The following is a 13,771-nucleotide window of genomic DNA, read 5'->3' on the forward strand; positions in this document are numbered from 1 at the left end:
GTTGTAGGTGTGCCATTCTTCTCTCCCTCTGCCTTTAGTGAAAATGGGCACTTTTTAAATACAAGCTTTAGTCAAGGTCTCTTACAAAAAGCATTGAAAAACTGTGTTCCTTATATCAGTCCATCTAGTGAATCAGGGCAATTCACATAATGAAGCCAGAAACAGCTGTAAAAACTCTGACACATTCACACATACAAAAACACGCTTCACTTAGTTGTGGTGGGACTGAAAACCGATCCGTCTGAATCATCCTCTGTAGTGTACCTATTCAGTGATCCATTATGTAGTATCCCTTTTGGTACCCGAATTGACTACAGCTCATTAGATGGAAAAGTCAATAAAACAATGGTTTCTGCATTTTTATTGGTTTATTAAGTCGTATGCACAGCCACCGCTATCTCAAACTGATTAAATGCAGCATTACATTTTATTGAAAAACGAAGTACTAAGCAGTTTTGTTCATGAACTTGAGATGTTTTAGGCTTTGCCTGATCATTTTGTACAAATTGGTTTGAAGTTTTCCTGAATGAAGCTCTTAACAGCTTTTACAGACTTTTACTGGAGTAATCAAACCAGCTAAGAAAAGGGATACTGCATCTTTAACAAGCAATGCCATTTTTATTTTCAAAATCATTGTTGGACTATTTCCAAATGTCCTTCATTTCCTTCCATTTGTTTACCTTCCATGTTTTTAATGCTTAGCATGACTACATCAGCATTTCCAATTGTAAGATTTTAAAATAGAAAGCATATGTTTGCATTCACGAAATGTGTGGTGAATATGCCCGTACACACATGTCTGCTGGAAATGTGCAGTTTTCTTGAAAATGTGTGTACTCATATAGCTACACAAAGTAAGCATACAAACATATATGTATACAACTGTGTACTGATAAATATGTTAAAGTGAATGACAAGAAATTGTTTTCTGATTAAATGTATTTATTAATGGAACCTTTATTTTTTGTGACTGAAAAGTAAAAAGCATATCTACTGCACAAGATTTGTACACAGCTGTTCATTTGTCATGACATCTAGGCGGTAATCATTATATTATGCTGAACTGCATGTTGAAATTACACAATCCATTTAATTTTCAAAATTTTTGGCAATAAGTGAAATCTCAGCATGTAATTTTCTCAAGTGATCTTTCTAAAAAACAAATCATTTTTATACGCTAGGGTTTTTTATTTTTGTTTTGTTTTGTTTTGTTTTTAATTGCATGGCAAAGTAAGACTAGTTTGTGCATGAGCAAGTTGAAATGCTAACCAAAGAAACATGAAATTTTCAACTTTTTTTTTAAACACACATTTCTCTGCTTTATTGGATGTGACAGAGTCACGCTTTTCATTCACCATTGCTTCTCTTTTTCCACTGTCTGTGATTTGCTTGCCAGGAGGAGCTACTATTCTTACTCCTACTATCTGTAAGTAGAATACGGGTGACTTACTATTCTATGTGTTTTAAAGATGCAGTATCCCTTTTTAAAAAAGAAAAACAGTCTCCATAATTTTTCCAAAGTTTTATTGACAGTTACCTTTCCTTGTTCTCAGACTTGAAAAATTGCTTGTTTCATTGTTCCTGTTATTCTTACTCTGTTGTTTCTTTTTTTAAAGGGATATTGTATTTCTAACTATATATTGAGACTTTAGCTTTTTGCTGCAGTTTTTTTCATAACTATCATTTTAGCTTATTATAATCATATTTTAATTTCCAATATGATTCACAGAAACACATCACACTAAGGAGAAGACATCTTTTCCCATTTCCTAGTTAGTGAACTGTGCCTGTAAATCACAAACTGTTCGTTCTTAGAGTATCAGTTCAGGAGTGATCTTGTGCACCATTTTCCTATGCAGGTTTTAGGCAGATGCCAAACTTTTAAAAATAGTTTATTGCCTGCCTCTTTTGCTTTTGAGGTGCTTTGCATACACATCTTAAAGTGTGAATCTTATTTTATGGCATTGGTTTGTATAAAGTTTTACTTCATTGAAGCAAAACTCACTTTTTTAATAGTTGTTGACCAAAAGAGTTTTTGTGAGTGAGGACTGTGACAGTTTTGTCTGTGATTGAACAAGCAGTTACATGCATTGTTTATTTTAAATAAATGCATAAAGTACTTGACTTCAGAGGAGTTCTAAGGATGCACTTGAGTGCTTTGATGAACCGGTGGTGTCCAATAATGATGCTCTTCCACATTTTTAAGCAGAATCAGTTGACTTCTTTGAACAAACTTTAAAAAAATTAAAATAAAAATGGATAAGCTGGATTAGCTAACTGTCATTCTCTGATTTATTGTGACAAATTAAAATTTCCTTGTTAAAAAGCAATTGCTTCTACTCAAGATAATTAACCACACAGTTTCAGCTATGATGGAGCACCTTTTCCCTCCAACCACTGTATCACCCACCTGAGAAGATTCATCCAACTGAATCCTTTAGCAGATAATGAGAATAATTTAAGGCATTCTGTCAGCCTCAAGTTCTTTAACCTAATGATTCACTTAATTATCACAAAGCATAGATTTCATGTGCCTTTAGCTGAGTGAGGAAAGGAAAAGGAAAAGGAAGTGGTCAAACCCCAAGGGACCCAGGAGCTGTTGAACAATAAAACTGTCCTCCCATTTCCCAGAAGTTTTGGATTGCAGTGCTACAGCACAATAGGCCTTTTCAGGCGTTGAAGCAGAGCATAAGAATTAGAAAGTAGCTACTGTAATAAGCTAATAACATGAAAGCCTTAATAGCTGTTGATTTATTTAGCATAGCTAGCAGGTTTTGTTACAAAGTGGTGCTTCAAAGAAAAGCTTAATATCGTGGAGAGATGAGATGTAATAGTCTTTTTGTTCCGTTTCTGAGGTGACACTAGAAAAAGGTGATCTTCAGTGTATAGAGAGTATTTGAAAGGCTTTGAAACTTAAAAAACTACTTTGAATTAGAAATGCTAGTTTTGTGAAGGCTTTGATAGTATTGGGAACCAGTTATAAAGCTCAAGCAGTTTCACTCTTGGAAGTTCTTATGGTCTTCATTTGTTCAACCAGAGTATCATTTAAACCAGCTCCTCTAAAGTTGAAAGAAATGTGTGGAGTAAATGTATAAAATAAAGCATTTTAGGGAAGACATCTAACAGTTTTTTTTATTATTTTTCATGTAACAACTGATGCAGAACCCCATCAAACAATAGTTTGATTTAAAAATGATAGGTTTAGAGACTACCTTTGGGATTTTTGTAGTTGGAATGTTACTAAGTAGTAATTTTCCAACTATTCCATCTGTAGATGAAGCAAAAGGGTGGGGAGGGGGAATCTGACAAAATAGGGACATGAGTCTGATTGGTAGAAGAATCTACTGTTCAGAGGAGGGCTTTGTCCATCCATACTCTACACCATGGTCCCTCATAGTGAACCAAGACTATTAACTTAAGAAACAACCCTGTGATATTTTCTAAAATATGCACAAGCATGAAGTACTCCTTGCCCTGGAGAACAGTATAGGTCCTTTCTAGTGAACTTTCCCAGGACTCAACAAGTAAATGGATGGATAATTTACACTAATATTCTTCATAGAATCCTAGAATAGTTTGTGTTGGAAGGAACCCTAAAGATCATCTAGTTCCAAAACCCCTGCTGTGGGCAAGAACACCTTCCACCAGATCAGATTTCTCAGAGCCTCATCCCACCTGGCCTTGAACACACCAGAGAGAGGAGGTCCACAGCCTCTCTGGGCAACTGCTGTTATTGTCTCACCACCTTGATAGTAAAGAATTTCTTCCTAGCATTTAATACTGTAATATGTAATAAGTATCTAATATTATCTTATCTGCTCTTCGAATGTGCATGGAATATTTAGAGTTGGCCATCCTTTTAGTAAAGAAAAATGTAAGATAAACACTGTCTAAAAAATTACCATTTGACAGTATTCTATGCAGAAGAAGCTTATGAAGATAAACTGTGTTTTAAACATGCATTTTCAAGAACTCAGTATATTAAGTGATGATTGTGTCTCTCTCACGTGTTGTCAGATTTATCCAACCATGCAGGTTGGCTCTCTAATGTCTTATAGTTATGGCTTCAGCTAAAAACAGGGATATTTCAGAACAGTTTGATATATGTTACGGGTTTATGCAGAACCAAGGTGCAGCTCATGCTGCTCTGCATACTTCCTGCTACTTGAGATATATGCTTTAAGTTATAATTAAAATATATTATCTGCTTCCACCTGATTCCTGGCGACAGTGAAAATCACTTCCAGTTCTTTCTCAAAAGGGAGGAACTGAAGTGTGCACTTTTAAGGGCACTGGCTGTTAATTTGGGGGGCTTAGTTGTACAGATTAGCTTGGTCTTTAACTGTGATACAATCAGAGTGTAAGATTGTTAATGTCAAAACTACAATATTCCCAAACTGCATGAAAGGGTGGGTTTGTTTTTCAAAGATCCTAAGTTAAGTACCAGGACTATAGTGTGGTATTCTCTTGTATCTTGTATATTGAATGGACAGCACAACCTTTTACATAAAACATAATATATGTATGTAGCATAAATATATATTGAATAATTATGCTTCTTTTGTTACTTCATAATTTTTTGACTAACAAAGTAATTTAGAAGGTTACATGACTCTTTTTCCCAACAACGCAAGCAAGGGGAATGAATTATCCATTTAAAAAATCAAAACAGATACTTAAATGGAGATGGTTGATAAAATTGCATGCACAGATGCTTCTTATTTGTCATTTCAGTTAAAATGCAATTATATTCTCTAATTTGTTTATATTAGTGTAATTACTCCACAGGGAAAAAAAAATATTGCCAGGGTACAGAAGTAAGCACTTCCATTACAGCATTTATGTGTGTACAGAAAACACAAGACCATGACTGTTTCACAGCAGGGTGCACAGTTTTATCACACGCTGAAACAATCGCACACAGGGGAATAAGTCGAGCTTTTCAGTCACTCAGGATTATAGAGAATGATTTCTGAAGACATCAACATTCATCAAATATTAAGGTGGTTTACTTTTTTTTCTTTTTGGCTGGGCAGCAAACTTGCAAAGAAGCGCAAGGATGCCATGGGAACCACCCGCCAGGAGATGACCCACATGGTGAATGCCATGGACAGGAGTTATGCCGACCAGAGCACTCTGCATGCAGAGGATCCCCTGTCAATCACATTTATGGACTCACATAACTTCAGCCCCAGATGTAAGTAGACAGTGATAGATACTCCAGAGTGTAGGTGAATATAGACACAGAAAACAATTCTGATTTTCAAGGAAATTTATTTTATACTTCAGGTTTTCATGGAATGCTGGTAAAGCAAAAGGTTGAGTAGGGAGGTTTGTATGTTGTCCTTATTGGAATGTGGAAAATTATTTAATTATATATTTGCATGTGCTTTCACTATGCAATGATATTTGTTTTAGGGGAACTATTATACTTCCAGAATACCTGAGTTAAAACTTGAAATTGAGTTTTCCCTCATGAGACTATTTAATGCCAGCATGTTAAATATTACTGCATAACACCATGTCTATAATGAATAATAATGTGAGGTCCAAATTAATTTCTATTTTTTTGGCAGTAAGGACATTACAACAGAAGGAAACATTGACAATTTTCATTGCTGTTTGTGAAGTTTAGGTACAAGCTTGTTAATATATCTGCATATTTGTTCTATATTCATTTTTTTGTAGACATGCTGACTGGTTTTGAAAAAGTTTGGGTTTCTGACTATTAAGGGTTATAGCTGCCACTGTTAAGCGCTCTTGTCTCCCAGCATCTTCACTTGCCGAAAGCAAGGTACTCCACTGGCAGACTGAATATTTCAAAACTGGTGTATAAATTACAAAGGGATAGAATTCCAGCCATGGAGCTGGTAGGAACCTGAGCTTCTCACAGCTCCATGGGCTTGTGGCTTAGCTTTAAACAAATCTGAGCAACCTGAGCTGCTTCTGAACTGCCATTGTTTGGGAATGACACTCCATGTCTCTTCTTGTCTCCCATATTGCTTACCATGCTTGAGCAAAATCCATCCATTAAGGCTCTTAAGCTCTTTCCTGGTTGTTGTAAGGGAAATGAGTTTTGGAGGAGGGTTTATTGCTTGGTTTATTGAAGCATACCAAACTGCTAAATGCTAATCTTTTAAGTGTCTCATAACAAATTATAAGTGGGAGTATCAGCCCGGTGAGTTTTCTACGCAGTTTTGGTTGGTACAGTTTGAAAAGTCTCCACAGTTTGATGTCATATTGGCATTGAAATTTGTGGAGGCTGGATTGCAGAGACAGTTTGATATGGACTGTGATGGTGGATCCCAAGCTAAGAATTTATCATGAATTTACATGGCTATTAGTGAGCCAGGGCTGCCAGGCACTCAGGCAGCCTTTTAAACGGACAGATGTGATGCCAAGAGCCCATGAGCTCCTGTCACCACAGTTGTCCTTCTTTGCCTGGCTGGCAAAGAAGTTGGACATCACCAGTTTCTAGCATCCTAGGTATATGATTTTTTGTGTATTGGAGGATTTTTTTTTTTTTTTGACCACTGTCTGTGCTGAGACAAGTTTTCCAAGCTTTCAGAGTTTCTTGTTATGTGACAAACTTTCAGGCAGATTGTTTGTGAACTGGAGCTTAATTCTGTTACAGACACTTTGACGTTATAATTTTTTTGTTCCAGACTGGAACAAAACAAATCCTGGATTCTGCCATTTCTGTCCAAAACAGTGCATTTATCTCTGCATGGTTCTAGTTGTGATAATAAAAGACAAAATTCTATGAGTTTTATTCAGACATCTGCATCTGTGTATCTGTGATTTTCCTATACTCATTATGAGCAATCTTTTCCATATTGAACATTAAAAAAGCTATTAACAGTAAAAATGTATATAATTTTTTTAATTATGGAAAACTTTATAGAAATACCATTTTATTTTGAGATTAGCTATTCAAGTATTACATGAGAGGATGGGTTTAAAAAGAAAGAAGTGAGTTCTATGAAAGTGAACCTTTATTGTGAAGTGAAAAAAACAATGGTGAAGGAGGAGCCCTTTCAAAAACTAAATTGCATGTAATGTCTTCTTTATTTCATTTCAGTAAGGATCTCTTTGCTCTTATCGTTACATTTCTGAAGTCTGAAATCACTGCCTTTCATACCTCTTTTATTCAGGATGCTTTCTGGAACTGTATTCATTCTGGTTTTCTCTTGTAATAAAATTAATGGAGTTTAGTTATCTCTTGATACTCTGAAGTATATTGTTTTTATTTTTAAAAATACACAAATTAAGGATAATGTGTTTCTTCATGGGCTTTGTTTTCCTACAGTGCCCAATGATCCACTTGTGCCGACAGCTGTGTTAGGTGAGGACCCTAGTCCTTCATTATCCATTCCTGCATGAGTTATGTCTCCTTGCATGGTTGAACGTTGAAACAGCTTGTTTTATGGTAAAACTATGCTGTTGCCAGAAAGTAATTCTACACTCAGTTCATCAATTCAGAATTAGACTGACTGACAACAATTTTAGAATAAAAATTATTTTATGTTCTCATTAAGAAGTTATTCCTACTCACTGCTAACTGAAGAGTAAATGAGGAAATATGTAAATTGGAAATACTAAAATTTTTGTCTCCAGAGGTTTGAATCTGAATTCCAATAAACTGACATGTGAAACTAGAGTTTTATTAAGAGAACTTTGAAAATTAAATTCAAGTCCACATTAGCATTTTTTGGCACCCAAAGCTCAATTTTCTAAGTAACAAGAATTAAAAGAAAAATAGAAAATGGAAAAATTTTCAGAATATCTAAGGGGAAGCAACAACTTTCTTTGCATGTTTTGAGTAAGTACCTCTGTATGCCTATATTAATTACATCATTTGATTGGTAGTAGTAAATTTTTCAGCCTTGTACTTACTTTAAAAAGAAGAACATATGTTGAAATGGACAGGCTGCGTATGTCTATGCTCCATCTAACACTTTATGCAAATTTTAGAGTTGTTGGTTTTTGGTTTGTCGTTTTTTTCTTTTAATAAGAAGATAAAAGTATAATTTGTACCCAAGTCCTTTTTTGTATAAACACAATGTGCAGTATTCAGTCAGTTGCTGAGGTTATTTTAGGAAGAAAGACAAATATCAGAAAGTGGACGTGGATATAGACGTGTTGAAAATCAGATTCCCAGAAGTAAAGCTTAAAGGGACCTGGGGGCAATGAAATCCCTTCTCTGTTTTGAGAACGGACATTATACATATAATACAGATTCTTTCTGGAAATAGTCTCATTATGTTTTAAAAATTTGTAGCAAACAGAATTTTGCCCTTGCAATGGAATGTTCCAGTGCCTCAGTCCTCCTTAGTAAGAATAAATTCTGTTTCGTATTAGTAATGTTTGGGACCCAAAGATCAATTTTCTGAGTATAAATTACTACTAACTGGGTGTTACTACTAAGTATTACTAATGCCTCCCCCCCCCCCTAGTTTTCCCTCACTAGGCTACTCTAGACTAAATTTTCATTGCTGTGGATTGAGCCATTTACTTTTGAGAGACTCACAGAAAATATGGAAAACTGGCCCATTTCTGTCCTTTCAAAACAATATTTTACACATTGAAAGGCTCATGTCCTCAAATATTTCTCTTTTAGTTGAGTTTAACCCAGTTCTTTCACTCATCATCTTGTAGACGATGTTTTCTAAATTTGTTGTCAATCTTTTCCTCTGAATGCTTTCCAACCTTCCAACTCACAGGTTGAATTTTAAATTTCAGTGCCCCTAATCAGGTAGCATTCTTAGAAGAAGTCTTAATGCAGAGCTGAGTGGAATAGGTACCCCCATGCCCCACTTTTACTGTTTCGGTTAACTGAACTGTATTTTCTCCTTTTTATTGTGTTCATGTTGCTGACTTGCATTGAGTTACCTGTTAAAATCACAGTTATCATTTTCCAGTCCATTACTCCATTCTGTAGTTATATATTTGATTTCCCTTTCCAGCACACACTATTGTTGCATTCATCATTCAATTCACCTTGTTGATTTTCGCACTGTCTCCTAAATAATCAAGATAACTTTGTATTCTGATCTTGTGCTTGTGAAGTGCTCATGGTACCTTCCCACTCAGTGCCATACTGCCATGGTATTTTCTGCTGTGGCAGACACAGTTACAGGCAGCTGTGAATACCGAGGGCAAGGAACTAACTGAAGAACAGCATAATAGTTCCTGTCTGCTTTTTCATCTGCTGGTAATGATATTCTGGGCATGATAATTTCCTCATATCAGCAAACCACTGATAGTTGGAAGAGGTACTAATTTTCATTGACTGGACTGAAGTAGTGAAGAGACGTGTGCAAGCTTTTGGGCACACCATATAGTAAAAGCTGGGTATCTGTAACCTTATTCCTTTGGAACTGCATTATTTGGCTTACTCCATTTTCACATAGCCTTTGCTTAGCCCAGCATGACAAAATTATTTTCTTCTGCCTTATTTAGAGAGGAGGAATATTTTATGGGTTCTAAATCATAGAACATGGTTTTTTTATATGAAACTCTTGTTACTTTGTAGCTATACTAGTTTTCTTTTTCTTCATGTATAGGTTCTTAATGCTGCTCTCCTTTCTGTATACATTAGCACTAAGTTAGTATGACAATTTTGCTTTTCCCAAGTCCCTGCTATTACTCTGATAGTATAATAATGTGGCCCTTATATTTTTTAAACGACTTTCATTGTTACCTATTGTGAAGATTTAAAAAGTTTGAATGTCACTTTCTTTTAGCCATTTTCTAATATAGTCCTGAAATAAATTTCTCATGTTCTGTTCACTCATTGTTTTTTGCTGCTTCAATGGGTTAAAGTGCCTATTACTGGTAAGTATTCTGTGAGGAATGGGGAGAACTACAAATCCTGAGGTGGTTTGAAATGTGTGTGATTTAGTATGGGTAACACTACAATAAAAAGTAACTGCCGCATGTCACTCACCTTGTTAGGCAGGTTAGTGAGGCATAAATTAGGTACTGAAATTAGCAACTCGGGTGACAGTTCAGACTCGAGTTTCTCAGGAGATTTAATTTCGGAAGGCATTAAGAGTGTTTGAATTTTGGTGTAATTGCACAAAATCCAACCCTTGGGGCATTAATTTTTTTCCTAGAGTGTTTTGTCTCCTAATCTAGATCCTTTGCAAGAAAAATGGTAAACTGATTTCAAAGAAGTTTAGGAGGGGTTGACTACCCACTTCTCATTTCAGTAGCTATTTAGATCAGAATTTTTCTTCCTCTGCAAATTAATTTGATCTCATAATTACTAATTTGGATAAAATGACTATTTCACAGAAGGGATTGACAAATGACCTCGTGCAGCTATGACATTTGATTTTGATATGAGAACTCATGTAGCACAGAGCGTTAGAAGAAACTTCTTTGCTTGTACAAGGCAAAAAGTTGTGACTGAAATCAGCACACTCAACTCAAGTTTCATTTTTCCACTAAAAGACATGAGTTAAAATGACCACTCTGTAGTGCTGATTCATCTTCCTAAGTGGAGGTAGTGTTCTGAAGTGGTGGCGTAATTGCTTCTCATTTTTACTACGTTCTCAACTCACTCTTTGTTGGCTTTAGACAAATGATGTGCTGATACCACTATGGAATTATTCTAACTTATTGTTTAAGGTGTAATATTGCTATTGATATCTATTAGCCCTTAAAAAATTACTTTAGTTGATAGTGTCTGTAGTTTCCAAGTACGTTAATGTCATAAAGTTTTGTAGCTTCAAATAAAATGCCCCTCAGATATCTTTATTGCTGGATGAAGGACTGCAAACTTTTGTATGTGTTTGCTGTTAAATTCTTTTATGTACTTCACAGTATTTATGTACTGGAGAGTAAGTGCTTTGCGTTCTCAGAAATCAGAGATGTTTTTGAAGGAAGAGGTTCAAAATAGATGTTGATATGTATGGCAGCAGGTGTTACTGCTCTGTGGGTACATAATGCACTTTTTTTGTGAATACAGATGAAAATCACAGTGCAACAGCAGAGTCCAGCCGACTCCTGGATGTCCCTCGTTATCTCTGCGAAGGCACAGAATCCCCGTACCAGACTGGGCAGCTGCACCCTGCCATCAGGGTGGCTGATCTCCTGCAGCATATTAACCTGATGAAGACCTCTGACAGCTATGGATTTAAAGAGGAGTATGAGGTGAGATCTCCAGTGGTGGGGCTTTGCTAGGAAAAATCCCTTTGAAGTGGGCAGCCTATTGTTTGCATTGTATTTCAAAAGGATGGAGCTAAATGTCATGGGTTTAAATAAAAAACAGATTAACAGGCATAAGATTCTTATATTTGTAACCCAAAAGTGAAATAGTAAATGGAGTCCGATTGTTTGAGCCTTTACAACTGCCTGGTAGAAAATCCTTGTGTGTTTCCTTAGGATATAAAAAGAAATTTTTTTACATATTGTAAGAAGTTGCCACTCTTTTTTTTTTTTTTTCTTTTTTGTTGTTGTTGTTGTTGTTATTGTTGGTCTTTAGTGGAAATGCTGTAATGAGTTGTTTGAGCTATTTTTAGTACAGATCTCCGGGATTAGGTTATAGTAAAGAATTTAACCTGCCTGGTTTTCCAAGAAACATTGCTTGGAAGCGCTTTCCTGATTTATTTTAGCATCTCAGTAGGGCAATACTGAGACTTAGCTCCAGCTGATAAGCAGTAAAGAGATGATAAGGGTAGTAACGTCTTGAAGTTCTAATTAAACCTGCCTGAGCATGTCTACTTACAACTTTAATGTTAAAATGGAAGCAAGAAATTCCCAGCATTGGAGGTAGAAGATGAATACAGATCCATTTTGCTTCTAATCTCAGAATCTGTTGTGATTCTTTGGGATTAGGATATCAGGCAGGACACATAAAGATGAGAATGGGACTGCCAAGGTTGCTCAAATACAGTTAGGTTTACAATGAGTTTTCTCTGAGTGAGTAATCTCTTCTGACACAGTTTTCAACCTTCTCTCCTTTCTGCAGCTATCTCTACTGTAAACATAAGAACTGGAATAAATAAATGTGTGGTTTTTAAAAGAATATTATGCTCTTTTCCTCTCTTTTACTTAAACATGCTTTGTTACGCTCTGCCTAACTGCAAGGCTATGACCAAGTGTCAGCCACTGCTGGGGGGGTGGGTGGTCCCTGGTGCCACATCAGGTGATTTCCTGCTTGCTACTTCTTCTGTCTCTATACATGACATCTATTCTCTGCTTTGGGCTTCTGGCTGTGCATTAAAGTTCTGATTCCATGGCTACTGTTTATTTTCTGGAGATAACTTACCCAGGATAAGAGATCATCTGGAAGGAAGGAGTAGCATAGACATACAACAACAGTAAAATATCTACGGGCAATGAAGAGAAAGCCAAGGAGAAATAAAAACTGCTTCAGTATTCTATCAATATTGAGAGATCAAAATCTTAAGAGTTAAAAAATGTAGAATAATTTTGCTAGTGTCTAGAGGGAGGGATACGAGGAAAGGCAAAAAGAACAATGAACACTGGCAGAGGAGAGTTCCTGATGTCTCTGTAGGAAGGAAAGATGTTTTACGAAGTAGTATGTGGAAAGCAATGTAATGCTGTAGTAAACAGGCCGTATATTACGCTGTCTTGTAAGAAGAGTGATCAGTCTCTCTGTGCTCTCTCAATTTATTGTCATCCCTCCATAGCAAGGATGTATAAACAAGTTTAGCCTTCTGGCAATTACAGGATTTGAAATCCCTGTGGAGTTCCTCAGTGAGTTGCCCATTTACCGGTAGCAGTCAGAGGGAGAGTGGCTCCCTTCTTCTCTAGAGATTTCTGAACCATGGTTCTGCCTGGGTGACCGGGGCAGGCGAGCAAAGCTGAACTTACTTTATGGTGGGGCAGTTCTTTTAAACTGTTATTTTTGGAGATAAATTAATGGTCAGAATGTTTTCTTTCGGAACATTTTTATTTATAGAGTTTCTTTGAGGGGCAGTCAGCTTCTTGGGATGTCGCTAAGAAGGATCAAAACAGAACAAAGAACCGCTATGGCAACATTATAGCATGTGAGTATCGGTGTCCTTGGTTTGAGCGATAGCTCTACTCGTGTGTTACTTGGGCTGTGCTCTCTCTTCCTTTGCAAGTCTCCGGTGGCACAGCTGCTTAATACCTGCAGAGGAGAAGCAGAACAGTGCCTTTTTCTGCTTTTTTTTTTTGTTATTGTTGCTCTTCACAGTTCAACTTTCTTCCTTTTATAACTCAGGCTGAATTTCACATTTGCATCTCTGTTGTGCAAGCTGTGGTAAGCATATATCAGCAACAGGCTGGCACTCATTTGGGTGTTGATTCTGGTTATTCACAATTTGTATTGTTTTACCCACGCAATTGAACACGCAGGAATCAAGGTGCTGGAGAAGTCCGTGAATGGGTAGAGTTACCTCTTCATCGAATCCCACATGCATTGCTAACTTCTTTGTCTTGATTTTTTGATTGTCTTGGTCATCTTGATTGGATGTCTCAATATGAACTTGAGCAGGCTTGGGTTGGAAGTGAGGAAACAGTAATCAGCATTTTTGGTTTTCTAGATTACCAACAGTGGAGCTGATGTTGAAAGGGACTTTGAGCAAGTAACCTGGTGTCTTTGTGTCTTTTTAACCACATGTAACAGTCCCAGTACCTTTCAGCTGCTCTTAATGAAATCTAGTGAATATTTTATGAAGTAATTGCAGACCTCAGACAAAATGGTTCTTTGTATTTCTGTGTAAACACTTTGTATTTAAGGATTGTAAATTGTGAGGCACTTATGCCAGCTGAT

At 36.4% G+C, this 13,771-nt stretch overlaps 1 protein-coding gene across 5 annotated transcripts in view; it reads left to right on the forward strand.

Annotated features, from left to right (window-relative positions):
- The window catches only part of PTPRK (protein tyrosine phosphatase receptor type K), a 381,996-nt gene that overhangs the window by 347,119 nt on the left and 21,106 nt on the right, over window positions 1–13,771 (forward strand). For all 5 annotated transcript variants that reach the window (XM_066179209.1, XM_066179211.1, XM_066179210.1 and 2 more), the window contains exons 15-17: window positions 5,037–5,197; window positions 10,976–11,160; window positions 12,935–13,022. In XM_066179209.1, the coding sequence (XP_066035306.1) occupies window positions 5,037–5,197; window positions 10,976–11,160; window positions 12,935–13,022 (434 nt within the window). The remainder of the gene's footprint in view (window positions 1–5,036; window positions 5,198–10,975; window positions 11,161–12,934; window positions 13,023–13,771) is intronic.

The sequence above is a fragment of the Chamaea fasciata genome, unplaced genomic scaffold, assembly GCF_029207755.1.
Source record: "Chamaea fasciata isolate MVZ Bird 193981 ecotype frontalis unplaced genomic scaffold, bChaFas1.0.hap1 SCAF_3, whole genome shotgun sequence".
Taxonomy (NCBI): domain Eukaryota; kingdom Metazoa; phylum Chordata; class Aves; order Passeriformes; family Sylviidae; genus Chamaea; species Chamaea fasciata.